Genomic DNA, 26,083 nt, shown 5'->3' with positions numbered 1-26,083 from the left:
AACCCTCTCTCTCTCCTATATCTCGATATCTACAACTTCTTGTTTTCCCTTTCTCTCTCTTCTTGTTTGGCTTCTCGCTTGTTGCAGGTACTCCTCGTTTCGATTCTCTTCTTTCTTATGTCTGTCTCGCTCGCTCGTTATATTGCTATATCAATCTTGGCTTTCCTCGTCTCTTCGCTTCCTTCTCGGATGGTTCGAGAGAATGCCAAGTCGAGACGGTTCAGGTTTGCTTGAGCGCAATTCGTTTCGCGAACCAGCATAATCGTAGCGAGCGACGCTCACTCTCTTGCGACTGACGGGAGAAGCTGAAAGATAGATCTTACAACACCTCGAACAAGTTTGCGAAAACAATACGAGCTCATCTCCCTCCCTCCGAACACCCTCTCTCTCTAATCGCTCTTCGATGCCTTCTCCTTCTTCTGTTGTAGCTCTGCCTTCTTCATCAAGTACAACTGCTTCTTCGTCAACTTGGCTCCTCCTCCTTCTTTCGATTCTTGACCATTCTTGTCGGATTCGACCTTTGCGTTCGATTTAGGTTGCTGCTTCATCGACTTCGACTTGTCGTTTCCGAGTACTTCATCCTTCGGTCGAACGACAGTTCCAGGAGTCTTCGTCTTCTTCGTTCCCTTCTTCCCATTCGAAGCTGTCGAATTCGAAGTGACTGGTAAAGCGGGTTGTTCCTCTGCACCCTCTCCCTCCTCGACAACTTGGAGATCTCCCCCTTCCTCAGCTTCAACGTTCTCTTGAGCTTCCTTGTTCCATTTCTCTTGAGCTCGTTCGACCGCGGCGAGAGATTCTGCCGAAACTGCAGATTCCGAATCTTCCTTGACGAAACAAGCGACGAAGAATCCGTTTGTTCCGTCTTCTGGTAATGCTCTCGCGACAGAGTTTGCGATATCTAGAACGAAACGAGAGCAGTAGTCCTTTGATCAGTACTTCTTCTCGCTCAACAGTTCCTCCCGCGAGAGGAGAAAGAGAGAGAAAGGCTCACTTTGATCTCCACCACACGCTTCGACTCTCCCCCTTCGTTCCCAAGTAGGTAACACCTGATCCCTCGACTCCAACCTCCATCCCATTTGTCTCAATTCTTTCTTGCCCAAAATCCTCATGACGACTCCTTCGTCTTCTTGTTCCCATATCGAACACGTACTGTACACGACTCGTTTCGCTCCGGAGAACCGTAACGCGTGAGAGAGGATCGCTAGTTGGAAGTTTGAGAGTGCTTTCACTCGCAAGAGGTTCTCGGCGTCGGGGACGGAGGGGACGAGATGGTCGAGACGAGAGGGGATACCGGAACCGGAACAGGAGGGATCGACGAGAACTACGTAGCGTGAGATAGAGTCAGTCGACAATCCAGTGAGGTGGAGCGAGAGGAACGAGACTGACTGTGAGTAACGTTCTTGAATTTAGGATCTTCAGGATTGAGCGATAAGAAATCAACGTTCATGGGTTGAACATCTACGAGTACGAGTCGAGTCAGCACGAGTCTAGCGTGTAAGAGGTGGAAAAGCAGGCGACTTACTCGTTGCGTCGGCCTTTTTACACATGTCTTTCAACACCTTGAATCTCCCCTGATCCCTCTCACAAGCAATAACTTTCCCTTCATTCCCCAACATAGCGGCCGCCATCGTCGTCTTGTTCCCAGGAGCCGCCGTCGCATCCAAAACTTTCAACAAGTTCTTCTTTCCCTTCTTCTCCTTCTCCTCTTCCGATTCTCCTCGTTCGGCGGCATCTTCGAGGTCGGCGAGAATAGGAGCGAGGAGGACCCAGGCGGGCATACAGGAAGCTTTGTCTTGTGCGATGAGACGACCGTCTTGATAGGCGGAGAGAGTCGTGAGGACGAGAGATGAGGGAAACGCGAGGAGAGGTTCGATGTGAGCGTCGAGTGCGAATACTCGAGGTTGAGATTGACTATACAAAAACAGTTGAACGTGAGTCATGGTCCGGGGGGAAGAGGAAAACGAGAAAGAATTCACGCAGCAGCGAGCATCTCATCGACTTCTTCAAACATTCCCCAACCTCCTTTCTCCAACCATTCGACTGCGGTCTCTACCGTCCACTTGAGCGTGTTGACCCTCAACCATCTCACTTCTCCAGCGGTGTTAATCCCTCCTTCTTCCGAAGCGAATCGTTCTAAATCGTGTTCCTTCTTCTTTCCCTTTCCGATCCCTTCTAACGAACTCGCAATCTTTTCGGGAAGAGGGATTTGGAGGCCTTCGTTGGTGGCTACTCGCTTCTTTCGTTTTTCCTTCTCGTTCTCCTTGTCCAATCTATCGATGGCGAGAATCACGAGATGTCAATTTCCTCGTCGTTCAGTTTTGAGTGAGAAGAGGTACTCACGCAGGCTTGTACTTTTCCAACTTTTTCCTCAATTTATGTTCCTTTGCCAAACTGAGTCCCCTCTTCGCAAACAATAAATCGTGTACCATTACTTGTGCGAGATTTTCCGGAGTCGGAGCTTCTTTCACTTTCTTGACCCACTTGTTCTTCCCGTTGTTACCGTTGGAGTCTTTGTCGACGGATTTGAGGGCTTTCGTAGCGGAAGAAGCTGAACCAGATTTGATCGCGTTTGAAACGGCGAGAGTCGAGGAAGGAGGGACGAATAAAGTCGGTTCTTGTTGCATCAACTTGGTCGCTTGTAATAGGTGTAACAAGTGAGGTCGATCTATTGACGTCGTCATCGTCGTCGTCGAAATGATCGTGGTTAGCTCGTCACATGCGTAGAGAGAGGGAGAAGGAGGAGAGGGGAGAGAAGAACGAGCATTTTAGAACATTGATCACGACTCCCAAGAATCGAGCGCCTTCTCCCGGTTTTTTCGATTTCTTCGCTTCAGACATGCATAACCCTTTGACCGAACCTTTCTTGTTGTCGAGTGAGTCGAGAATAAGCGCCGTACTGCAAAGAGTTGAGGGATTCAAAGGAGAGTTAGCTCGTTCGTATAGGGAGTCAGTGGGGAGGTGAAGTGGGACTTGCCGGTGATAAAAATCCATCTTGTGCTAGTCCTGATCAGGTAGTCGAGTCTGGAGAGTGAGAGGGAGAGGTTGAAAGAAGTTAATTCTTTTTCTGCTGCTTTCTGCTGAAACTGCTCGGGCTTGGACGGCTGTTTTCACGGGGTTTGAAGCTTGAGAGAGGTAGTTGCGCTGATCTAGTACCTCGAGAAGAGGTCAAGAGATGGAGAGTAAGAAGAGACTCGTCTCCAAAAACTTGCAGCAGAAGAAACTCTCTGCCGCAACGCACTGCCTCTCTCCTCTCCACCTTTCTCTCGCTACCTCACCATGGCCAGTCTACAAGGGCTCAAGATCTTCAGCGGTAAGCGCTCCCCACGGTCTCACTCGCTCAATCGCCGAGATAAGCTGACCCGTTTGCTCCGGTTTCATCTCGACTTGATCAGGTACTTCTCACCCTCAACTCGCAGCCCTGATAGCCCGTCGATTAGGTCTCCAACTAGGTGCTTCTTCTATCGTGACCCTTCCTTCGGGAGAACTCTCGTCAGTCCCCATTCATTCTCTCCTTCTCTCTCTCTCTCTCTCATCTTACCCCGCCTTTCTCTTGACTGATTCATAACGGTTCAACACGAATTGTAGAGTCACGTTCCATGAGAGTGTACGAGAAGCGGATGTATACATTGTCGCGACTGCTAGTGGGGATGAAACCGGTACAAACGGTGCACTCATGGAGTTCGTTCCCCTCTCTCCACTGCCTGCTCTTCAGTGTAGACTGACTCGAATATGAGCATAATAGACTGTGCATCATGGCTCATACTCTACGGATAGCATCGGCGAAGAGGATCACGGCGGTCGTACCTCATTTCCCTTATGCGAGACAAGACAAGAAAGATAAATCGAGGGCTCCCATCACGGCGAAACTCATCGCGAACATGCTTGTACAAGGCGCTGGAATCGATCATGTCATCGTGAGTCCGCGACTCGAATGGAAAGGTATGGAAATCAGAGAAACTCGTAACTGATTTTTGCTTCTATCTTCCGTTTCCTCTCGCAGACTATGGATTTACACGCTTCGCAGATTCAAGGATTCTTCGATATCCCTGTTGACAAGTGAGTCCCTTTCTCAGAGATCAACCGAGCCTGCCCCGGAACTGACCGCGATTGCTTTTCCCTTTCGCAGCGTGAGTTTTGCTTCTTCAGGCTTCAGAACCCCCTCCTCTCCCCCGTGTTCAAACCAGTTCACTCATTCGGAAACAATACCTCTCATGAGTAGCTCTACGCTGAACCGACGATGCTTCAATACCTTCGGGATACGATGGGTAAAGAAATCTCGAACGCCGTCATCGTCAGTCCCGATGCTGGAGGAGCCAAACGGTGAGTGTTCACTCTTCGTCTATCTATGTTGCGCAAGCACTTCAATTCGCCCGGAGACTGATTTGATCGGAACTCTGCCTTTTCTTTCACTATCTCGCCCGCTCGTCTCACCCGAATTCTTTCCCCCTGCTTCCTTTCCCGAACAGTGCCTCCTCGATGGCCGCAGCACTCGATCTAGATTTCGCTCTCTTCCACAAAGAACGTAAAAAGGCGAACGAAATCGCCCGAATGGTCTTGGTCGGAAACGTCGAAAACAAAGTCGCGATCCTGATTGACGACATGGCCGACACTTGCGGTACTTTGGCCCTCGCCGCGAAGCACTTGTTGAACGGAGGAGCGAAGTCAGTGTTGGCGTTGGTTACGCATGGGATTTTGAGTGGACCGGCGATGAAAGTGTTGAACGAGAGTAAGATTGAGAAATTGATCGTGACGAATTCGATCCCTCAGGAGAAACATAAGAAGGGGTGTGAGAGGGTTAGAGAAATCGATGTTAGTCATGTGTTGGCAGAGGCGGTGAGGAGAAGTCATTTTGGAGAATCAGTTTCCGTTTTGTTCAATTCGGTTCCAGTCGTAAGTCTCCCCTCTCTCCTTTTTCGTCCTCATTCGCATAGGCTGATCGGGATGATCACCTTTGTGTCGACATCGAATATAGACTGTTCAAGAAGATTTCTACCCGGTTTCGCCTCAACCTCGACCCGCCCAAGTAGGAGCTCGTGGACCTCAACAATCCGTACTATCTCGTTTCGAAGAACGACAAGAACCTCAAACTCCTATTCGAGGTAGTCACTAGATCAACGCGGCTGTTCTCTCTCTCTCCGCAAACAACCCCTATTGATCCCATTCTCCCTGCTTTCTCCCCATCGACGACTATCGACATTCATCACACACATACATACATCGCTTCGCGCGTCTGCTCTACGCTATGCTATGGCTACACAATCACCCCTTGTTTATTTCTCACCCTCATTCGATTTGAATCCGCATTCTATTCTACTGTCTCGCTTTGTGTAAAAAAGGAAATAGCCTACTCTGTGAAAAAAAGCTACCGATCAAACTATTCAGACTCGACGAAGCAGAACGAGAGCTTGACTCTAACCGCATGACTCACGTCGCAAAGGTTCGCCAGAGCGCTGATGTATTCGCCTGTCTCATCTCGAATCTCTTTCGTAACTGGCACGCCGAATCGAACAGACGAAGGGTATTGAAAACACGACCTATAAGCTACTCTACAAGATAAGCGTCGTAAACAACTAATCTCGGGAAAGGTCGACTCGATGATCAGTACTCTGTCTCGGAAGAAACAGTTTCCGATAAGTGAGTGCTCACCTTGTCTCCCACTCCTCAGTCCCGATCCCACGAACATTGCCGTATTAAGCCACGCATACTTTTCATTCTTCGCATCCGTCTCCATCTCAATAAACAGTCTGAAGCTATACTCCTCTGGCGTCGGAACTTTTCCCTCAAACTCTCCTCCTTTCGCCGCCTGACTCAATCGCTCCAACACTTCCTTAGGTCCAGTCCTCCATCCCCTCGTTTGAACTTGGATGAAGACTCCGTCGTCCGTTTCGAGGAGGTAGCGGGTTGAGAGTTGGGCGGCGAGAGGCGCGGAGGGGTGAGAGGGGGAGAGGAGTTTTTGGGCGTCTTGTCCGCCCCGAACGATTTTCGCCGTGAGGAAGGAGGAGGAAACGTAGCCTCCTGTGAAGGTTACCCAACTGAGCGAGTAAGGAGTGTTGGAGGGAGAGAAAGGAAACGGTTTGCGAAGAAAACGACGGGAAGTCAGCGCTCAATTTTCTTCAATGTGCGGGAGTCCGACGTGACGCGGAGAGCGGTAGCTCACTTGAACCTGTTCCGAGCGACCTCGAGAATGGGAGAGTAGGACAGAAAGAGGACGAGGTGGATGAGGACGCAACCAGTCAGCTTCCAATCGCGAAGTTCAGGTCAATCAGAACACTCACTGCCCTCCATCGCCGTTCAAACCTTCTCCAAGACTTCTAACAGCTTCCAGATCACACACCAACCTGAACGAACGTTTCAGACTCGGCTCGGGGATCGATAAAGCGAACGAATCTTTGTATTCGGCGGGGATATCTTGAGAGGTTGACATCTTGCGGGTGCAGGTTCAGTGGAAAGAGAGTGTGTTGCTCCGATGGAGTGTGAGTCGGTCGGGTAGGAGAAAGAGGCAGAAAGATTACGCGATGACATCCCGAGATGGGGAAGCCGACTTGCTTCTCTTCCACTTCGACGAGATGATCGACCATCTCGAAGCCGATGAGCAAACACCTTTATTGCAACCTACACCGATCCCTCCCCTCCTTCCGTTCCCGAAAGACTCCCTCAAGCGAAACAAATCGTCATCGCCAGCTTCATCTCCCAAACCCTCTGCTCGCTCAACATCTACCTCTAGCGCCCCGAGGTTACCTCAAGATGTTCACCTACCTCTATCTCAAGTCGTACAAATCCTAGCTTCGCTCAAAGCTGGACATTTACCCTCGACAGAACAATCACTCGACTTCATTGATTACGCTCTCGAGTCCGAATGGTTGAAGCAAGAATCGCACGGTACTGTATGGGAACCTACGTATGGACAGGGTAGACTCGGAGTTGGGCGGCTTAGTGAGAAAGGGGAGAAAGTGAGGGAATCGACGAGGGAATGGCTCGAGAGTACGAGGGAACTCGTACGCGAGAGGAATCCGGTGATTGACGCATCCGGAGGAAACAAAGGGAAAGGGAAACAGAGGGCAGGAAACGGTTGGCAAGAGTTCTTTTGGCGGTGGAAACTCAGTCAAGTCGAGATCGGTCAGTCATGATTTTGCCTCTTCCTCCTCGACTCGTCGTGCCATGATCGCTCACGCTGGTATTCCCGGCTACTAGATCCACCTCGGATACCTTCGAAGAATCTATCGCAATCGACATCGCAGCAATCTCCGATCAGCTCCTCGATTTTCACTCTCATAACCCTCTTCTTCACCTCTGTCGAGATCCGCCAACTTCTGATCGATCTGATCGTACTTCTACGCGACGTCGCACAAGTCAATCTCGCCGCCGAGGTCAGAGAAGATCGAGTACCGGAAGAAGTGGGAGACGGAATTGAGAAAGTGGTTGATTTCGTCGCTCAGGAAGGAGTGGGTAGACTGGCTCTGAATGAGGAACAAGAGGAAGAGAACATCGAAAAGGTTGGTGGAGGTGGAGGACTACCAGGTGGCGAAGCACCAGATCCGCCTCTCGTCGACGATGCGAAAGTCGAATTGGATCAAGACGCTCCGACCGTCAAACTCGACTCTACAGAGGTGGCTGTTAACGCCGAGCCTGTGATACCGGATCAAAGCGCAGAGGAGATCAGAGATACGTTCATCGATCGATTCAAGGATGTAAGCTCTCTTCAGTGTTCCCCTCCAACGATTCTCTCCCTCTGCTGACCCGATTCCTCGATCTACAGCTCCTCGCACGCCTACAAGCGACTCCTGAGTATCAATCAGCGATGCGAACTCTTCTCGACCTCGCTCGCAGCTATCTCAAAGACTCGCTCTCGGCCCTCGAACCTAGCGTCTCTATCAAGCCAACCTCATCAGCTCCATCTGAAGTCCCGGTCGAATCCCCCCTGAAACTTCTAATCCCTCTTCTGGAAGCTTTCACGGGCGGACACGATTCTCTTTCACCTCTCGTCACCGCATTCGAGTCGACTCTTTCTCACTTTGCCTCCTCGAATCCAGAATCAACTTCTCACGCCCTCCTCGAGCTTGCCCAAACATTTGACGACTTCATATCCTCATCACTCTTAACCCCTCACTATCTAGCTTCGAGTCAAGCTCACCGAACTATCAACGCCCTTTACGACGACTTTTCGAAACTTCGTGAAGATCAACCTCGATTCTTCCACGACTTGCAACGATTCCTTCGAGAGGTTCTCGCCGTCATCGAGCGAATTTCACAGGATCCATACCTCGGTAGATTCCTTAGCTCGACCGTCGATGCTGCTGGAGCGATCGAAAATTACGGCGAGGTTGCCGGAGCAAAAGCGATCGAATCTGCGAGTGGAGCAGGAATTGGAGCATTCTGGGGCGATATAGTCGAGTGGATCGTGCCGAGGATACTCGGAATGGTGAAAGAGATTGCGATTCCAAGGTAAGCTCGAATCCCTCGTCCTCCGATGTTTCGCAGAACGAGCTCACAGTGTAATTCTTGCAGGATTGAATTCTCGTCCCCACAAGTCTCTGGAGCTCTCGAATTCCCTTCGTTATTGTCGACTTCTTTCGTGCCTGCCGAATTCACGATCAAGAATGCGACTTTTCTCACTTACCTCCCGACTCTCGGACAATCTCATCAAGATCTCCCGATCTCTCATTCCTCCTTCTCCTCCCATACAACTCGACGCGAGTCGAAGAGCTTCTTCGAACGAACTTCTTACGCCTCGAAGACGAGTCTCGATGTCAAAGGAATGGAATTCGAGATTCTCGACGTCGGTTACTTCGTCAAACTCAACACCGGAATTCCTTGTTGTTTCTCGACTATCACTGAATCTGGATTACTCGACCTTCGTTTCGGTACTACCTCAGAAGGAGAAGGAGGAGGAGGAGGATTCGAATTCTCTCTCGACACTACTTCGCTCGAATCCCAAGTCGAACGAGATCACCGTCTATTCACGATGCTACCTTCTTCGCAAGTCTCTTTACAACATTTCGACATCAGGTTACACGAATCTCAACATCCTTGGTTGGCTTGGTTTCTGAGACCTTTGCTCAAGACTACCGTACGGAAAGCGATCGAGGTTGAAATGAGAAAAGTCGTGATAGAGCAGGGAGACAGATTGGGTGAATGGGCGTACAGAGTCAAGGAGAAGAAGAGGTTGGTCGAGGAGGAAGCCGAGGCGAGAGGCAATCGGAGGCAAAAGGATGAAGCTGGAGGGAGAGTCTGGAACTGGATCAAGGCAGTATGGTGGACCATTACAGAGGAGGAAGACGGCAGCGAGGAGGAGGTAGAAGGGGCGGAGGGAGAGGAGAACCGACAAACTGGAACGACGCTTCACTTGAATCGACATGGACTCGCGGTCGATCTCCCTCATTCCGTCGACGAAGATCAAGACGGGAAAGGGGCGATGGTCGGTATTGGTACGGAAGGAGTCGTGATTCCGAAAGGTGAAGCTTCGATCCCGGTTCCGCCTGGAGAAGAAAGAATCGGAATCGTCGAGGAAGTGAACGAAGCGGTCGAGTCGGGTAGGACAGCCTTACGGAACACTTGGGATGTCGCAGGGAACATTGGAGAGGCGAGCGAAGAATGGAGAGAAGACGTAGATCAAGAACGAGAAAAGTACGAGAAGCAGGGATGGCGGAGCGATGCGTTTGATCTTCAACGGACGAAACGTTGAGGTATGTCTATATTTGTTGTTTCTCAATATACTGGGCTTATTTGGCATTAGATCTCTTCACAATCAGGAGTTGTCTTTCTCCTTCTCTCCTTCGTTTGTATTTTCTCGAGCTCTCTCCTCGCCACTCCGCTTGCCACTTTCTCTTCCAAGTTGGTGTGATTACACGACGTCCGCCTCGCTTAACCCGACAACGAAGCGCAGGAAAAACGGGCATATTTGGAGTTTTAGACTGTCACGAAACGAGCGTGCGAAATTCGAAGAACGGGCAGAGCGGGCAGAGAGCAGCGTGGCGGTTGCTTCCTTCCCAATTCGAAATTTACTAAGGTCCGTTCTTCCGATTTCGCAGGAAAGTACGGATTCGTGAGAGTGCATACAGACAGGTAATGTAACCACTCAGAAGAACAGAACCGAAGAATGCTATCCTCGCTCACTTGGCGGAAAGGTATGTTGGGATCCCTCCTTTTTGTGCGCACTGATCGTCGACGACTCATTCAAACCTTCCCCCTCGCTTGCCCTTCGGACACAGGATGAGTGACAAATCGTCGTGCCGGGGGAGCGCGGGCAGGTGGAAATTCCTGCAGGAATCCCAGGAAGAAACGTTTTGAACTTTGCCAACTCCGAATCTGCTTCTTCTCTCTCTCTTCCTCATCACTTCTCTCTCCCTGCCCCATCTCTGGTCACCTTTCGACACTCCTCGCTCATTTCGGGAGGTAAACGAGCCATCAAGATGCTCTCGACACTCCTTACCATTTCTCTCGCTCTCGCCTCTTCTGCCTCTGCAGCAACTATCCTCGATGCCACAGCGAACGCCACGGAAGTAGCCACATACCTCTCTCAAAACACCGTCGATTACGTCGTCGTAGGAGGAGGAAACGCAGGACTCGCCGTCGCCGCTCGTCTCGCCTCGTCGAGGAAGAATTACAACGTTGTCGTGCTCGAAGCTGGACAAAACGACGCAACGAACAGCGGTATCCTCGTCCCCGGTCTAGCTGGATCGACTTTCGGTACTTCGGTTGATTGGGCGTTTTCGACCGTACCTCAAGAGCATGCGAACGGACGGTCAATTTTCACTCCTCGAGGCAAAACTCTCGGAGGATCTTCGGCGCTCAACTTGTTGGTCTACACTCGACCAGACGCTGCCGATCTCGACAACTGGGCGACGATGAACGACAATCGAGGATGGAGCTGGCAAGGTCTTCTCCCTTACTTCAAAAAGGTGAGCTCGTTCTTCACTTCCAGAAAAGAGACTTTCGCTGATCCCGATTTCGTCGCAGGCTGAGAAATATCACCCTCCTCAAGACGTCAAGACGGGGAACAAGACCGTTCGAGTCTCGTACAATTCTTCGGTTCACGGCATCTTCGGTCCCATCGACAGTGCTTTCCCTCCTTACCTCGCTCCCAGTTTCAACGGATTCTTCAACGCTCTTCGTAGTCTCGGCGTTCCTGAAGCAAAGGACTTGAGTCAAGGTGACAACAACGGAGTCAGTTACGCCCCCTCGACCCAGCATGCCGATACCGAAACTCGAGCAACTTCGACCGATTATCGTGAGTTTTCGGATCGCCTCTTCTTCTCTCCTCTTGTGAAACTGACACTTTCTTTGTTCGCAGTTCGTCTCGCGAGCTCGTTAACCGTGATCACCGGAGCTCAAGTCATCGGAATCGACTGGAACTCGGACAAGAGCGCACGAGGCAACGTCGTCGCAGCCGGAGTTTCCTTCGTTCCTACTGGTTCCAACTCAATCGACAACGCTACCCCGATTAAGGTCGCTCGCGAAGTCATCCTCAGTGCCGGCTCCATCCAAACTCCCCAAATTCTCGAACTTTCCGGTGTCGGAGACTCTGCGGTCCTCGGACCTCTCGGCATCAAGACTGTAGTCGACCTACCTGGTGTCGGAGCCAACCTCAACGACCACGCAGCACAAGTCAACGTCTACAAGCTCAAACCCGGAGTCGAATCCCTCGACAAACTCACGGATCCGGAATTCTTGAACTCTGCTCTCGCTCAATATGCGCAAGGCCGAGGTATCCTTACCGAAGCGCTTCTTCCCCTGAGCTACCTCAAGCTCTCCGACTTCGTCTTCTCGAGATCCGACCTCGCCAAAATCGACCAACTTCGTTCCCGATCCGCGAATCCTCAACTTTCGCCCGCTCAATTCGCTGCGACTCAACGTCTCTTCGATTCTTACAACGTCAACTGGCTTGAGGTCCTCGGCATCAACGTCTACTTCGGCGACACGGCCGGAGCTGCCAACACGACTTACATTTCCCTCGCCGGATGCCTTCAACATGCTCTCTCTCGTGGATCTGTCGTACGCTTTCCTCTCTGCCCTTTCTCTCTCTCCCTCACCGATACTGACTGCTCTCTTACGCTTGCAGCACATCAAATCTGCTCAACCTCTCGACGCTCCCCTCATCGACCCTAACTACCTTCAATCTCCTCTCGATCTTTTCCTCCTCTCGAAATCTGCTCAATTCCTTCGCAAGATTGCTTCTCAACCTGCCCTCGCTCAATACATCGACTCGGAAGCTGAACCTGGACCTCAAGTTCAAACCGATGCTCAATTCGAAGACTGGATCAAATCCGTCGTGCGAACAGAGTTCGTGTGTTTCATCTCTCGCTTCATCGTGACGAACTAACGAGAGCTTCGATTCTGCTACAGATACCACCCTATCGGAACTGCTGCTATGCTCCCTCGCAAAGACAACGGTGTTGTCGACCCTTGGCTATCAGTTTACGGAACACAAAACGTCCGCGTCGTAGACTTGTCTATCGCTCCGATTCACGTCGCATCGCATACCCAATCTGTTGCTTGTACGTGCTCCTCGTTTCTTCCTCATCGTCACACAGTCGCTGATCTCTGTCTCGCTTTCATAGACGCTATCGCTGAAAAAGCAGCCGACATCATCCTTTCTGCCTGATCTCGCACTCCCTCTTCTGTCGTTTCAATCGGTCTCCTTCGCAAAGTTCCTTCTTCTCTTGCTGTTCTATACCCCACCGGAATTCTGCTTCACTCGTTACCACAAAAAGGCCCACTCGTTTGTTTCGCTTCACTCGTTCTTCATTTCTGTGTCGGATTCTTTCTTCTCTTGTGTTTCTGTGTGATATGTCTAACTCTCTACGACTTGTCTAATACGATACATTATATCGTATGGAAACCTCTCAATACAGTCTTTGCATCGAGAGAGAAGACGGAGAGTCTACGCCAGATCTTTCTCGCTCATTTCCCGCCGTATCCCCTTTTCCTTCGACGGCGACTCGACCCAAACCCATCCGTGCGCTACGAGGGTATCTTCTCCAGGTACAGTAGCTTCGACGTCGGGCAGACCAGTCGAGGTCGTCAAGTAATGTCGAGGGAAATGAGGTGGTAGTTGAGGTTCTTTCGCTGTAGAGGTCGGGTTTAAGAGTGCTTGATAGACAAGTGATGCCAGTAGGTGACCTGATGCGGGAGCTCTCGGCATTCCATGGCCGGAATCTGGACAATTCGAGTCGGAGTCAGCGAACGAACCGAGGAAAAAGCTCGAGCTCGGACGACGAGCAGCCGTCGGAAGACTCACAGCCTGCTGCTACCCATTGACCATCTTGCACTTCTCCATTGAGGTAAACGGGTCCGACCTAAGATACCGGTTCGATAAGCTCAAGCCAACTCAGGAGGAGTAAAGAATCGAGCGAGAAAAGAAGTCTTACGATGGGTATCCCACCCTCTCTGAAGCCCATAATCCCTGTCCACTCCATATCGACTTCCCACCTCCCTCTCCTCTTCTCCTTCTCGACATCGCCTGAACCCGGAAACAACCTCGGAAACTGCCAATCCAAATATCCTTTCAACCCTTCCCCGACTCTCTCGTTCAGGCTTCCCTCGCCATCGAACGATTGACCGAACTCGTATCGAGAAGCCGCGCCGGATCTATCCCGACATCCACCCAAGATGATTTCCCTTCTCTCGCTCGTTGACGGCGGGGAAGAACGTTGGAACATGTAGATATCGTAAGGATCTTCTGCGGAGAAAGCGTTCCCAAATCGAGGCCAAGTAGGCGTCGGGGGGTCGGATTCGGGATGGGAAACGACCGAGAGGACTTGACCTCGAGTTGGGTAGATTCGAGAGGGACCAGTGGAGAATTGAGGTAAGACGGAGGACAGGTAGCCGTTCGTACAATGTAGGACGTGCCGTCTGCAAAGAAGTGACAGAGTCGCGTCAGCTGGCGGTGCGAATTAGCAGAGGAGAGAGTGATGAGGAAATTCGTTGATTGCGAAAAACACTCACGCTGAGATTGTCCCGCGAGGAGCAGTCTTGACCTGCCACGGATATGTAGGGTTCTCTCGATCGGGTCGATTGACGCTAGAGACGGTACAGTGGGTGAAGAGACTGAGGGAGACCGATCGAGATTGGTTGGCGCGAGTTTGCGCTCGTTCGAACAACTTTGCTACTCTTTTAGGCGGAAAGAGCGAACACACGTAAGGACTAGAATAGTGATCACGAAGAGCGTCGAGAGACTCACAGTTTGAGAGGGTAGACGTTGTTACCGGGAATGAGCAGACCTCCCGCTTTCGAAGTCGCTTGATATCGCTGATGCTCGCCGTGAGTCGAAAGTTAGCTTCACTCTCGAGAAGTGAGACCGACCTTGACTCACATCGAGAACTTGTTGTGGGCTCAGCCATTCAAACCCTGAGAGATCTTGATCTGCGTTTCGGGCGGCATCGAGTTGGGCACGAACGTGGTGAGCTTGTTCCTCTGTGTCGAACAGATGCAACTGTAGTATGCCCAGCACGAATCGTTAGGCAGTCAGTTGCCACCCAAAGTCGAGAGAGGGGGAGAGACAAACATTTCCGCCTCCAACTCTGAGCTCAACTTCCTCAGTCCATCCTTCCTTTCGACAAGTTTCGATAATCCAGTCGATCGAGTACTTCTCGAGTTGTATACATCGAATAGCTTCTTCACGACCGAACGTTGCTTCAAGGGTAGCGAACGACAACAAAGGCGACGAAGTTAAATGTCCTCCGTTTCGTGCTGAGTAAGGAAGAGAATCCGCCTCAGCTCGACGGAGAGACAGACAACGTCGCTGAGAGGAATGCTGACTCACCTGTTGCACCTGAACAGAATTGTCTAGCTTCTAATACGACGATTTTGACCTCTTCTTTCCCTGCCGAGGTAGTCAATTGTTCAACCAATCGATCGATTGCGCATATTCCGGTCAATCCACTCCCAATCACTACGACATCTGCTTGTTCCGGGAGTGGTTCATCGCGTCCTTCATCCAACAGGGGAGAAGCGAAGTTAGTTGTCCAGAACGAATTGAGCGGATGAGGGTTCGGAGGTGATGAAGGAGGGATCGAGCCGGATGGAGGAAACTGCGAGAGTAGCGAGGCAGAGAAGGCAGGAGGAGATGCGGATGTGGAGATCGGTTGAGAGCGAAAGGGCAATCTCGAAGGCCAGAGATAAGAGAGCATCGAGATAGCGAGGCGGTGTCAAGGTGTCTGTGTTGCTGTATATCTGTCGGCACAGCGGTACTTCAAGAAGAGCGCTGGGCTTAGAAGTGAGGAGTCGAAAGCGAACCGGAGCGAGTATGTGAAAGAGCAGTTTCAGTGAAGAGTTCAAGTCGCACGACTGTGACTAGCCGGCTCCGTTCTGTAGCCCTAGCAGTATATCATCGATGTCGAAAGCGATAGAGATTGGCGACGAGTGAGGTCGAGAGCGTGAGAGTCGAGACCTTTGGCGAGGAAAAGTTTGGGAGTTCTTTCTGATTCTCCGTCTCACCGCCCAATTGGTAAGCGAATCAGTACCGCCAACTATCTGTACACCTCGCACCTACGACCTACGATCCGACTCGAATCTCGAACACCCATCGCCGTAAAAGAGAGGGGAGCATTTCGACATTTTTTCAGTCCGACCTCGACTCGCTCAATCTCACCTCTAGGACTATGTAAGATGCGTGAGACCGGGAAAGAATGGATATACAGATCAGTTGGAGCAGAACACAGAGGTTCATGAGGCGTAGAGGGAGAGATATCGATCAATTTAGAAGACCTAGGATCGAATGAACGCTGACCCCCTCTCGTTTCTCTCCTTTCCTGTTCCTCCTGTGCTTTGTTGGTATATTGGATATTATAGATCAAGGTGAGTTTCCCTCCTGGAGCGATTCAGAGATGTTTCGAGACTGACTTGGTTTCATTCGCCTCTCTCACTCACACCTCGCTCTACTGGACCACTCCCGATCGTTCAGATGTCTGCGACGCAATCCGTCCAAACTTTCGGCAAGAAGAAGACCGCCACTGCTGTCGCTTTGGCTAGGGTAAATTACAAACTTCACTATCCCCTCCTCCTGTCCCTGGTTCGGCTGTGGTGGTACAGCCTGGGTGCTCATCAGCACAGTATACTGATCATCTGTATCGTGGACGTTAACAGGAAGGAAAGGGACTCATCAAGGTTAACGGAGTCCCCCTCTCCCTCTTCGGCACTCCCGTCCTCCGTGCCAAGCTCTACGAGCCCATCGTCCTCCTCTCCTCCTTCACCTCGTCGACCACCTCCCTCCCCACCCCCCTTTCCCGCATGGACATCCGTCTCCGCGTTTCGGGAGGAGGACACACTTCGCAAATCTACGCTCTCCGTCAAGCTATCGGTAAAGCCGTCGTTGCGTACGTCGCCAAGTACGAGGATGCTGCTTCCGCCCTCGAGATCCGCAAGGCCCTCGTCGCGTACGACCGTACTTTGCTCGTGGCTGACCCCAGGCGATGCGAGCCGAAAAAATTCGGAGGAAGCAAGTTTTTTGGTTTCCCACTCTCTAGACTGCTTCCTGAGCTGATCACGCTCTACCTATTTGTACAGACGGTGCTCGCTCTCGTTTCCAAAAGTCGTACGTGTCGTTTTCGCCATTTTTCCTTTTCCACGATTTTCCTTTCGATTTTCCCAGGCTAATCGTTCGTTGTCGTTCTGGCCAACAGCTACCGTTAAACAACTCTTCGCTCTCGACAAGTCGTCCATCGTTCTCTTTCTATCCGGTTTCACTTTTTCCCTCAGCTCGATTTTCGATTCTCTTCCACTTTTCTCTTTCTCCCCCTCTTCTTACGCTCCTCTCGACTTCTTTCGCTCTTCTCTCTCGCATCTATCTCTCGACATCGTCCTTCGCTTGGAATGATAAATTCTCGGAGGAAAGAATGTCGGATGATGGAACAGAGGGATTCGGCGAGGATGTTTGGGAAGGGAAGACATCAGGGCAATGAGGGAATGCAAGGGTTACGTTATCGAGTTGGGTGGATAGAGAGTCAGTTGGAGACAATTGAGGACGGTGATCAGCGGTTTGTCGTCTGTTTAGAAGGTATTGTTTAAAACGGTTTGGATTCGATGGTCGGGTGTGTTTCTTTTTCTTTGTCCGAAAAATATTCATCTTGATCTCCTTTTCGTTCTCCTATGTCGATGTCCTGTGCCCTTGAGACGAGGAATGGAGTTTGAGAGACGACGCGAAAGCGGAGCAGTCTTCTGCTCGGATACCTTCCCACCCGCGAGGACGTCTCTGCATCGTCCAACTATACTCGCACGCTTTGTCTGGTTCGCTGCAATCGAGCGGAAGGAGGCGCGAGTACGCACGGTCAGAGCTTAGAACGACGATGTGGACGAATCTTCGAGCCGGAAATCTATGCGCTCTGTACATAGCGCTTGCATCGCTCCATCTACTCGGCAGATTACCCCTTTGCAAGATCTGAGAGCGGATCTGCCTCTAGCGAAGAATGGATGAAAAAGCGCTGGAAATTGTGCACCAAAATCGAACGTTCAGAGAGTGCCCTCCGGTGAGGAAGCTCTCGTATCAGCAACGGCCGTCGTCAGTAACTCAGACGGTTTTCACATGAGGGAGCGGGAAGGGACGGGGGCACTAGAAACCACCCAGTATTCCAGGTTTCCCTCGAGTTTTCGATTTTGTCGAACCGAGGAAGAACTCAAACAGCTGACAAGGCGTTCGTCACGCCTGCACTCTGGTTAGTAGCCTCTCATGTCGTTGCCGGGACAGTGTCGAAACTACTCGTAGACTCTGAACGAGCGAGCTCCTCTAAAGGTGGGCTAGAGCGGTCAATGCTCTGCTCGTCGAAGTTGCGCTGCTGCTCACGATTTCCAATCATCGTTCGCCAAAATTATCGATCTCGCTGTGAGGCGAAAACGATGCTCGCAACAGAAAAGTGTGCAACAAACGAAGTTGTTTTCCAATTCCGTGGTACAGCTCAAATTAGGAGTATTAGTCGAGAGGGGGAATTATGTAAAGTATACACAACGAAACAGGATAGAGTAAAGCACTATGTATGGTTATGAACGGAAGACAGAAGCGAAAAACGAAGAAAGATGGGGAGAATAGAAAGAGAGAGAGAGAGGAGAAGAGACCGTTTGCCGTTTAGATGGCAGTAGTCTGCTTGCGTTGCCAGAAGTGGCTGTTGTTGTTGGCGTCGACGGCAGAGTGGTCGACGTAGGTCGAGTTGGGGTCGACGTAGTTCTCGTTGATGGGCGATCCAGCGTAAGTTTGGTTAACTCCGGTCGTGTCGTGAACGAGAGGTCCAGTCGAGCCAACGGTCGAGGGGGCACCGTGAGAGTAGTCGTGTTGAGTAGAGGACATCGCGGGAACGTTGGCGAAGTCGTTGTCTCGGGCGGCGCGCTTTCTGCGGGATCGGGTCAAGCAGACGGTGACGGTAGCGAATAATTGACATCCAGCGGCAGCGACAATGAGCCAGATTTGCGAGGAGATGCCGACGTGAGTGTTGGCGAGGCCGAGACCGTTGATTCGGTTACGAGAGACGATGAAGAGACCAAGGTAGAGCTACGGTGGGAGAAAAAGAGTGAGTCTTTTGCAATCTCTGCCGCAGAGGATGAAAGAGAGGGTCAACTTACACCGAGGGCAACGATCGTAACGATGAAAGCGAAGAGAGCGGCGAGGGAACCGAGGATACCAAGAACGAGATGAGTTCCGAGAGCGAAGAGGAGGGCGATGAAGGTGATCCCGGCAGCGATGGGGGTGAGGATCAAGGTGTATGAGAGGTTGCGGAGGACGGTTTCGGAAGCGATGTTTTGGGCTCCAGTGAGTTGAGAGATGAAGTTGCGAGGGTAACCCAGTTTCGCGCTCGTGCAAGCGGCAGAGGTGCACCATCCCCAGTTTCCGAACGTAATCCCTTGTCCGTTGATAGTTCCCTTCAGGTATCCAACAGAGTCCCAAATGGGAGAAGAGACCTGAAAACACAACTCGTTATTAGCGTCGATTCAAACGGATTCGGAAGTTGTCGAGAGGAGAGAGACTACTCACGGATGCTACGATGAGCAGAGCCATCGCGGCAAAGAGGGCGAATGTGCCCAAGTAGTGGATAACATGTAGACCGGCCATTGCAAGTTGTTGTTTGTCGAGGTCGAAGATGTGAAAAGAGGCGGGAAGAAAGTTACAGAGCTACGGGGCGAAGACGAATCGGAACTTGGGGTCAGCAATGGAGAAGATAAACGGGTGTTTGTGCGGAGGAGAGGAGAGGAGGATAAATTGGATCATTGACGTTGGTTCGGTCGAATTCGAAAGAGGAGGAAATGAAAAAGTTGAGCGAAAGGAAACTCGGTCAACACTCACCTTGTTTCTCTGTTTAAGCGGCTGAACGGTGCTTGGTCTTGCGCGCGAGTGAAAGGTGCTGATGAAGCGAAGGAGAAGGAGAGGTAGAAGGAGAGAAGTTAGCGGAAAGGAGGAAAAAGGAAAGAAGCGAACGATGACTTCATTTCGATTGGCAAAGAAAACTTTTTCTTCGCTCGATGTCATTCAACCGTTCGCAACAAGTTCCAAATTCCAAAGCGTCGCAAAACAGCCAAAACCTCTGCAGAGGGACTTTAGCTGCGGCTCGATGTCTCGATCATTCTAACTGGATTCTGTTGACGCTCCTGTCTCCTGTTTGCGAAATTGAGATCGCTCAGATCGTCACTCTCTCTGTCCCTCGAAGGAACGCGTCAAGGGATTCGGCTTACGTTCAAAAAGGTCATTGCGCAGTGATTCCGTCTTCGTCAAACCGATTCTCAACGTGCAGCCATGTTTAAGATCTGCTGCAAGAATGCGTTTGACTCGAATCGTCTACAGTACAGTTAGAAGATAGCGGTGAGTGAATACATACTTTGGCTTCAGCGGAGTTTTTGGCAAAGAAATTCCCCGCGCTCGAGCTCTCCCGGATCGGATGCAAGTTGAGCCCATTACCCTCTTCCCTCGATAACCAGCTCAAGTTTCTCGAAGCGACACGGCGCAACCACAGGTAGAAGCCCAAGCCGGCGATGACCGAGCACAGGCCTCCCGCAAATCCTCCGAATCGTTCTCATCGAAACAGACAACTCGAATCCGAACCAATCCCGCAAGGACTTGATGCCGACGTCGAGAAGCGTGTACTAGACGAACAAGTAGAAGGAGAAGAATCAGAAGGAACGAGGACAGGGACTCCTGTGACAGAAACAGCCGCTTCCAGTTCAACAGTTCCTCTCTCAGCTAAGGCTTTGACTCTTGCTCCCGACGACCCTTTAAGTGAGTCAGTCCCGATCTCTCCCTTCCGTCGTACCGAGAATCGAGCTTTGAGTGCTGATGTCTCTTTCGCAAGATCCGCGCAATTGGTCAACATCAAAGAAAGTCCTCGTCAATTTCGTGCTGTGCGTCTGGGTTCTCTCGCTCACTTACGCTTCGACGGCGTACGTCGTGTCGGTGGCGGCTATCGAGCGGCATTTTTATATCGGTCAAGAGGGCCAGTGTTTTTCTGCAAAATAAGTCAATTCGATTGACTCGAACACTGACACTCGTATCGTGACCAGCTGCAATTCTAGGAGTCACATTAACCGTTCTCGGCTTCGCTGCTGGTCCATTACTTGCAGGCCCCTCGAGTGAGCTGTTTGGAAGACGAGCGGTTTACTGCGTTTCCGGAGTGTTTTACTCGGGTCAGTCCTTCACGCTACGCCCAACTCTCGTAGACGTCTCCGTAGACTCATCTCATTGTGTCAATCCCTCAGCCTTTTCGTTCGGCGCCGCGTTCGCGAACAACGCTGCAGCTTTGCTCATTTTCCGCTTCCTCCTCGGTTTCTTCGGTTCCGCCTCGATCAATAATGTGCCGGCTTCGATTGGGGACTTCACAATACCGCTGAATAGAGCTACGTATACTTCACTCTGTGAGTAGAAGCGATGACTATCGTTTCTCCCTCGTCGATCTCGCTGAGCTTTGTTCTCTTTCTTTCAGATTCGATCATGGCTTTCGGGGGTCCTGCGCTGGGTCCGTTGTGCTCATCGTTCATCGAGACCGATGTGGGTTTCCGGTGAGCCGAGTGAACCTGCTCAGGCTTGGAAACATCGCTAAACCTCTTCCTTCTTGATCGCAGGTGGAACCTGATAGTAATGGCCATCTTTTCGACCGTTACTTCCCTCGTGGTCGCTTTTGTTCCCGAAACGCATGGACCGACACTGGCGAAGAAGCGACAGCGAGCAGAATTGGCGAAAAGCGAGAAGGAGGGAGTTGCGAAAGTCGAGAAAGTGACTTTTCGAACAGTTCTGGGCGTCTACAAACAGGCCCTCAAGCGACCCGTCCTCTTCTTCCTGACTGGTGAGATCTACGTCCTTGATCGATTCGGAAGCTTTCGACCCCGAGCTCACGTCCCACATCTCGCAGAACCAATCGTTTTGTTCATATCAATTTATCTCTCGATCTTATACGGCATACTCTACGGTTTCTTCGAAGCTTTCAGCATGTGAGTCGTCATGAACTGCAAGGAGCTTTCGAAAAGCTAACTTCATGCTTCCGGATGACCCCAGAGTCTACGTCGAAAAGAGAGGATTCACGGCGACCAATTACGGCTTGACGTACATTTCTCTCGGACTCGGATTCCTCATTGGAGCTAGTACAGTCGCGACTGTCGGTAGTAAGCATCCTCTGCTCTTCCTACATCTGCGAAGAGTTGAACTGATGTCGTTTCGTAAATGACAGCGAAAGCTTATGCGAAGGGGTTAAAGAAAGCGAGCGAACGAGGTGAGACTCCTGCGCCAGAGTCAAGGCTCGTACTGTCGTATGGAGCTGCTATCGTCTCTCCTATGTGAGTGTTATCTCTCGAAGAGCGTACAGTGCGCTCTTGCTCACGCTCACATTGCGCTTTGACAGTTCTCTTTTCCTCTTCGCTTGGACTGCTCCCTTCGATCGTACGTTCAGCTCGCTCATTCTTCTCCGTCGGTAGTGCTGAAAGATCGTCCTAGATGTTCATTGGATCGTTCCTTGTCTCGCCGAACTCTTGTTCGCCGTCTCAATGCTCTGGATCTTCGTCTCGTTCATCAGCTACCTGATAGACGTCTATCGTGAGCTCTCGTCTCCCACTTCTTACGCTTGAGCAAAGCAGAAAGTTGTCCTCGCGAGGTGTCGTCGCTGAGACTTTTCCGCCTTCCGTCAATTTCGCCTCTTCCTGCGACCAGACTTAGCTGACTCTGTTGTATCTGTACAGTTCTTCACGCTGCGAGCGCTCTGGCGGCTGGAATGGCGAGTCGAGCCCTGATCGGCTCAGTTTTCGTAAGTCTTCCCGCTTGTCCTCGATTCGTCTCATTACTGAATCAACTACGAGATCTACGCAGCCGCTCTTTGCGTTACAGATGTATCGAGCTTTATCAATGCAGGGCGCAACTTCGCTGTTGGCGGGTTTATCGCTTTGCTGTGCACCTTTACCTTTCCTCTTTCGCCATATGGGAAAGAAGCTCAGAGCCAAAAGCTCTTACGCTACCTCGCTGTAATGCTCCATCAACTAAGGGTCTAATTCACACGATAGGTTCACTCAGACGTGGGCAACCTCGAGATTTGGTTTGCGACAACTCAAGCTTTGAAACTATTCTCATTCGCAGAGTGTGAATAACCTTTTCTCCGTCCATGAACCGTCTACGTAGTTCCCCACACTACTGAACCTTGGAAGTAGAACTCCACCCATTCTAGATTCGGGCCTCGATAGGGGTTGAAAGGATAGTCGACTTATTTCATCCTCCGACAAGGGCTCGACCCATGCAATCGTTCCGTCCTCGGTACCCCAGTGCCCCAAGCCGAGACCTTTGTTACTGCAACCGAAGGGAGCTTGAGTAACGCATCATATCAGGCTAGTCGAGGGAGACACACTTACCGGGTGACAGAGAAGCGGAGCGTCGCCCAATGATAATCTTCATCTGGTTCCCAATCCGTCGGCGAGAACACTTTGAGCTCTTGGAGGACGGGGAATGAATCGGTGTGAAAGATGAGCATGGAATCGAGCGGAGTTTCACACGTCAGAGTGAGTTTGGTGAGAGCCGAGAATGGGAAAGGCGAAGGAGGGCGAAGCTGCATCGATTCTAGTAGCACATTGAAGAAGATACCATCCCAGAGACCTTACAAGTCGACCAGCTTGTCGCATACGTTGAAATTGAATCGAGCTTTCTGGATCAGTTGCGCAGAAGCAGCTTCGGATTCTCGAGCTTCCACTTCACGTTGACCTCCTTGATGTCTCTCCCACTCTTCGAGTCCTTCCTCCTCGTCGGTTGATAGCCAGTCGACTCCGAAGAGAGAAAGAAGTCGAGAGGAGCGAAAGAAGAGGGGGAGAAAGAGAAAAGTGGAAGAGAATCGAAAATCGAGCTGAGGGAAAAAGTGAAACCGGATAGAAAGAGAACGATGGACGACTTGTCGAGAGCGAAGAGTTGTTTAACGGTAGCTGTTGGCCAGAACGACGACGGACGATTAGCCTGGGAAAATCGAAAGGAAAACCGTGGAAAAGAAAAATGGCGAAAACGACACGTACGACTTTTGGAAACGAGAGCGAGCACCGTCTGTACAGATAGGTAGAGCGTGATCAGCTCAGGAAGCAGTCTAGAGAGTGGGAAACCAAAAAACTTGCTTCCTCCGAATTTTTTCGGCTCGCATCGCCTCGGGTCACTTCGACTCGAACAAATCCCCCGCATCAACGAAGTGTGCCGCGTCGAAGAGGAAGGGGTAGAAGCCTGAGTAGCGCGAACCTCAAAGCTCCAGAGACTGAACGGTATGTCTCGATTTCTGACCGGGTCCGAGCAATTGGGCGAGAAACTGTGTGTTGATTGCGGATTTGTTTGTCGAGAGGGAAGTAAGATTGGACTGAATGGGGGCGTCACGACAGGCCCTGAACGGGGGTGCATCACGAGTTGAGCTGCGTTAAAGCAGGTTCTGGTGTTTGACTTCGCAGTAGGCGTACGCCATGGGAGGGTCGGGGAAATCGAATCTGCGAGTTGAATTGAGCGTCACATACACTTGTGGGCATCCACCGTTGCTTGTCAACCTTGCGAGAAGAGCTCATCAGCCAGGAGTTGATATTCTTTGAGAGCGTTTTTTCGTATATTTTCGCCCTCCAATCGCTCAACAAGACCGGGTGTCGATAAAGGATTTGCTGAGTAGCGAGGAGGAGAGTCTTGTTCGTTCGAGAGAGGTACGAAAGGGAGGGTTGTCGGAGTTGAGCAACAGGTTCGAAAGAGAGACAATCTGCGAGAAGGTAAGAGAGTCAGCACGACAACCGCACGCAATCTGAGGGGGATAGTGAGCTTACTAGCGATATGAATGAGTAACTCGAACGGTAGACGGTCCATCCGGCAAGCTGAGAGAGGGAGAGAAGAGAGTTCTTGATGAAAAGGGGGCTTGGGCGCGAGAGTGCTTTAATCGTCGTCGCCGCAACTGTACGCGTTTGTTGTGAGTCTACCGGTCTTCTCGTCAGAATAGACGTTCACTGAGAGTGGTGAGGGTAAGGAAGAGAGCGAAGAGTCGAACTCGTTTCCTTTTCTCCCTCTCTTCCCCTTAGCTCCATTAATCTGCATCCCAGTCCCGCTCCAGCTCGTTCAAGCGGCCCTGGGAAACTGCCGATGAGTCGGCCTACCCTCCCGAACGAGTTGCTTCACGACATCTTCTCTCAACTCTCGTCATCTAAATCGACTCTCTACGGCGTCTCTCTCGCTTCCCGAACCTTCTGCTACATCGCGAAACCATTCCTATACTCCTACGTGAAAGTTACAACTAGGGGATGTCGGGACAGGTTGAAGAGAGTGAGGAAAGAGGACGCTCGGATGGTCAAGAAGTTGGTCATTGACGGACGCAAAGCTAGCTTCGAGAACGGAGTCGGATCGAGTGAGACGGAGTCGGGACACGAGTGTCTTGTCGAGCTCTTCCGAGGAGAGTTGCTCAACATCTCGAGTAAGGTTTCGCGATTCTCTCGTCTCTTTCGAGCAGCTCATGTTAATGATAGCTCTCGCTCGACAGCGCTTGAAATCTTGCACGTCGTAGGAGTTCGTCAAAAGGAACTGATCCTCGACCTTAAATTGGAGGAGATCAAACCCGCGATGAATCTCGTCGAGTTATCCGTTCGAACACACGACAACGGCGGCGAATTATGGCACCGAGTTCTCTACTCTCTCTATTGCGACATCAACCGACCAAGACTATCGCGCGTCGGATTCTTCGATGTCACTCTCATGCAGGAAACCGAAGGAAATCGTCGTCGATGGCGTGACTTTCTTCCATACACCCGTCTCCTTCCTCATCTGGCGGCTTCCGTCGATGTGTTGGCCGTTTCCGATCTATGTGGAGAAAGTACAGCTCGCTGCGCTGGCCGTATACTTTATCGGATCGTCAGCGAAGACTCGTTTCTCGATTGGTGGCCTTATCCCTGCAACCTCTCCCTTTTCTCGCTTGGCGCCTCGTTCAGTACACCGTTCGGCGCACAATTTGCGTCCTGGAACGGTAGAGACCTCGTGGAAATCTCGCACGACCTCCGACGAATGCTCGAAGCGATTCGACCTATCCCTCGAAGCTCAAGGTATCTTTCCCTCCCGTGGACTCGCTCCGAGTTGTCGCCAGAATGTCACTCGATCCTGTCACAGATGGAAGAATACGGCATCGAAACGCATTTCAAGGGCGATGACAAGGAGGAGGAGGACGAAAAGGATTCGATCTCGCTCATCCCTCGTTCCTTTGTCGATTTCGTCAAGAGGCAGAAGGAGAAGGAGAGAATGAACGAAGTAGAGCAGGAACAGTAGGCGGTTACGTGATTGGAAATGGAGTGCGCGGGAAAATGGAGTAGGATACGGATGTAAAGTAGCTAGCTGCGAAGGATGGTCGCCGGTACGAAGCTCTTCGTCTCTTTCGGACTTGTAAAACTTCAGGTGTGCTATAGATTGGGTTTCCCTTCACCAAGACAGCGATACGACGTCGAAAGAGATCTCGTTTTGTCGTGCGCTCGTTTGATCCGATTCGAAGACTTCCCGCTTCGCCGTCTCGCTGCTCGCGTGCAGAGCTCAAAACGTTGCTGCTAAGGGGTCAGAGTGAGTCAAGTGCAGTCAGAGACTCCAGAGGCAGCAGAATGGCAGCAGAGGCTAACTCGAGACTTCTCACAGCAGCCAGTTCGTTCGAGCTTTTCGCAC

The 26,083-nt window shown here is 51.2% G+C and overlaps 10 protein-coding genes across 10 annotated transcripts; 6 read left to right on the top strand and 4 right to left on the bottom strand.

The window, feature by feature from the left end:
* Nucleotides 1-389: 389 nt before the first annotated feature.
* Nucleotides 390-2,991, bottom strand: RCM1 (rRNA (cytosine-C5-)-methyltransferase RCM1; the record flags this gene model as incomplete). The annotated part of the gene is made up of 8 exons (XM_076631182.1): nucleotides 390-898; nucleotides 992-1,321; nucleotides 1,387-1,458; nucleotides 1,523-1,911; nucleotides 1,977-2,270; nucleotides 2,341-2,665; nucleotides 2,763-2,896; nucleotides 2,975-2,991. The coding sequence occupies 8 exons, from the start codon at nucleotides 2,989-2,991 to the stop codon at nucleotides 390-392; spliced, it is 2,070 nt and encodes a 689-aa protein (XP_076488761.1).
* A 285-nt stretch (nucleotides 2,992-3,276) lies between these two features.
* JCM6883_001328 (ribose-phosphate diphosphokinase) lies at nucleotides 3,277-5,110 on the top strand (the record flags this gene model as incomplete). The annotated part of the gene is made up of 7 exons (XM_076631181.1): nucleotides 3,277-3,310; nucleotides 3,393-3,489; nucleotides 3,586-3,678; nucleotides 3,743-3,914; nucleotides 4,220-4,320; nucleotides 4,467-4,890; nucleotides 4,973-5,110. 7 exons carry the CDS (start codon nucleotides 3,277-3,279, stop codon nucleotides 5,108-5,110), a joined length of 1,059 nt encoding a protein of 352 aa, XP_076488760.1.
* A 431-nt stretch (nucleotides 5,111-5,541) lies between these two features.
* On the bottom strand, nucleotides 5,542-6,424 carry JCM6883_001327 (DUF3237 domain-containing protein; the record flags this gene model as incomplete). Its single annotated transcript, XM_076631180.1, has 3 exons — nucleotides 5,542-5,570; nucleotides 5,647-6,032; nucleotides 6,276-6,424. The coding sequence occupies 3 exons, from the start codon at nucleotides 6,422-6,424 to the stop codon at nucleotides 5,542-5,544; spliced, it is 564 nt and encodes a 187-aa protein (XP_076488759.1).
* Nucleotides 6,425-6,515: 91 nt separating this feature from the next.
* Nucleotides 6,516-9,682, top strand: JCM6883_001326 (uncharacterized protein; the record flags this gene model as incomplete). The annotated part of the gene is made up of 4 exons (XM_076631179.1): nucleotides 6,516-7,116; nucleotides 7,192-7,688; nucleotides 7,757-8,442; nucleotides 8,506-9,682. 4 exons carry the CDS (start codon nucleotides 6,516-6,518, stop codon nucleotides 9,680-9,682), a joined length of 2,961 nt encoding a protein of 986 aa, XP_076488758.1.
* Nucleotides 9,683-10,409: 727 nt separating this feature from the next.
* JCM6883_001325 (GMC family oxidoreductase) lies at nucleotides 10,410-12,601 on the top strand (the record flags this gene model as incomplete). The annotated part of the gene is made up of 6 exons (XM_076631178.1): nucleotides 10,410-10,898; nucleotides 10,957-11,227; nucleotides 11,291-11,991; nucleotides 12,059-12,279; nucleotides 12,343-12,494; nucleotides 12,558-12,601. 6 exons carry the CDS (start codon nucleotides 10,410-10,412, stop codon nucleotides 12,599-12,601), a joined length of 1,878 nt encoding a protein of 625 aa, XP_076488757.1.
* Nucleotides 12,602-12,880: 279 nt separating this feature from the next.
* JCM6883_001324 (NAD(P)/FAD-dependent oxidoreductase) lies at nucleotides 12,881-15,128 on the bottom strand (the record flags this gene model as incomplete). The annotated part of the gene is made up of 8 exons (XM_076631177.1): nucleotides 12,881-13,155; nucleotides 13,238-13,295; nucleotides 13,368-13,851; nucleotides 13,945-14,109; nucleotides 14,180-14,247; nucleotides 14,312-14,431; nucleotides 14,504-14,688; nucleotides 14,762-15,128. The coding sequence occupies 8 exons, from the start codon at nucleotides 15,126-15,128 to the stop codon at nucleotides 12,881-12,883; spliced, it is 1,722 nt and encodes a 573-aa protein (XP_076488756.1).
* A 773-nt stretch (nucleotides 15,129-15,901) lies between these two features.
* JCM6883_001323 (uncharacterized protein) lies at nucleotides 15,902-16,629 on the top strand (the record flags this gene model as incomplete). The annotated part of the gene is made up of 4 exons (XM_076631176.1): nucleotides 15,902-15,970; nucleotides 16,084-16,435; nucleotides 16,504-16,531; nucleotides 16,620-16,629. The coding sequence occupies 4 exons, from the start codon at nucleotides 15,902-15,904 to the stop codon at nucleotides 16,627-16,629; spliced, it is 459 nt and encodes a 152-aa protein (XP_076488755.1).
* A 1,426-nt stretch (nucleotides 16,630-18,055) lies between these two features.
* JCM6883_001322 (uncharacterized protein) lies at nucleotides 18,056-19,033 on the bottom strand (the record flags this gene model as incomplete). The annotated part of the gene is made up of 3 exons (XM_076631175.1): nucleotides 18,056-18,475; nucleotides 18,547-18,882; nucleotides 18,956-19,033. The coding sequence occupies 3 exons, from the start codon at nucleotides 19,031-19,033 to the stop codon at nucleotides 18,056-18,058; spliced, it is 834 nt and encodes a 277-aa protein (XP_076488754.1).
* Nucleotides 19,034-19,947: 914 nt separating this feature from the next.
* Nucleotides 19,948-22,420, top strand: JCM6883_001321 (uncharacterized protein; the record flags this gene model as incomplete). Its single annotated transcript, XM_076631174.1, has 13 exons — nucleotides 19,948-20,191; nucleotides 20,265-20,405; nucleotides 20,473-20,595; nucleotides 20,668-20,823; nucleotides 20,892-20,967; nucleotides 21,031-21,251; nucleotides 21,318-21,396; nucleotides 21,461-21,567; nucleotides 21,633-21,738; nucleotides 21,804-21,841; nucleotides 21,896-21,994; nucleotides 22,138-22,202; nucleotides 22,265-22,420. The coding sequence occupies 13 exons, from the start codon at nucleotides 19,948-19,950 to the stop codon at nucleotides 22,418-22,420; spliced, it is 1,611 nt and encodes a 536-aa protein (XP_076488753.1).
* Nucleotides 22,421-24,529: 2,109 nt separating this feature from the next.
* Nucleotides 24,530-25,699, top strand: JCM6883_001320 (uncharacterized protein; the record flags this gene model as incomplete). The annotated part of the gene is made up of 1 exon (XM_076631173.1): nucleotides 24,530-25,699. One exon carries the CDS (start codon nucleotides 24,530-24,532, stop codon nucleotides 25,697-25,699), a length of 1,170 nt encoding a protein of 389 aa, XP_076488752.1.
* Between the last annotated feature and the right edge of the window lie 384 nt (nucleotides 25,700-26,083).

The sequence above is a fragment of the Sporobolomyces salmoneus genome, assembly GCF_050403485.1.
Source record: "Sporobolomyces salmoneus JCM6883 DNA, S_salmoneus_JCM6883_v1_ctg15, whole genome shotgun sequence".
In the NCBI taxonomy this organism is placed as follows: domain Eukaryota; kingdom Fungi; phylum Basidiomycota; class Microbotryomycetes; order Sporidiobolales; family Sporidiobolaceae; genus Sporobolomyces; species Sporobolomyces salmoneus.
Note: the sequence above shows the minus strand (reverse complement) of the source record. Positions and strands in the feature narration are given on the sequence as shown.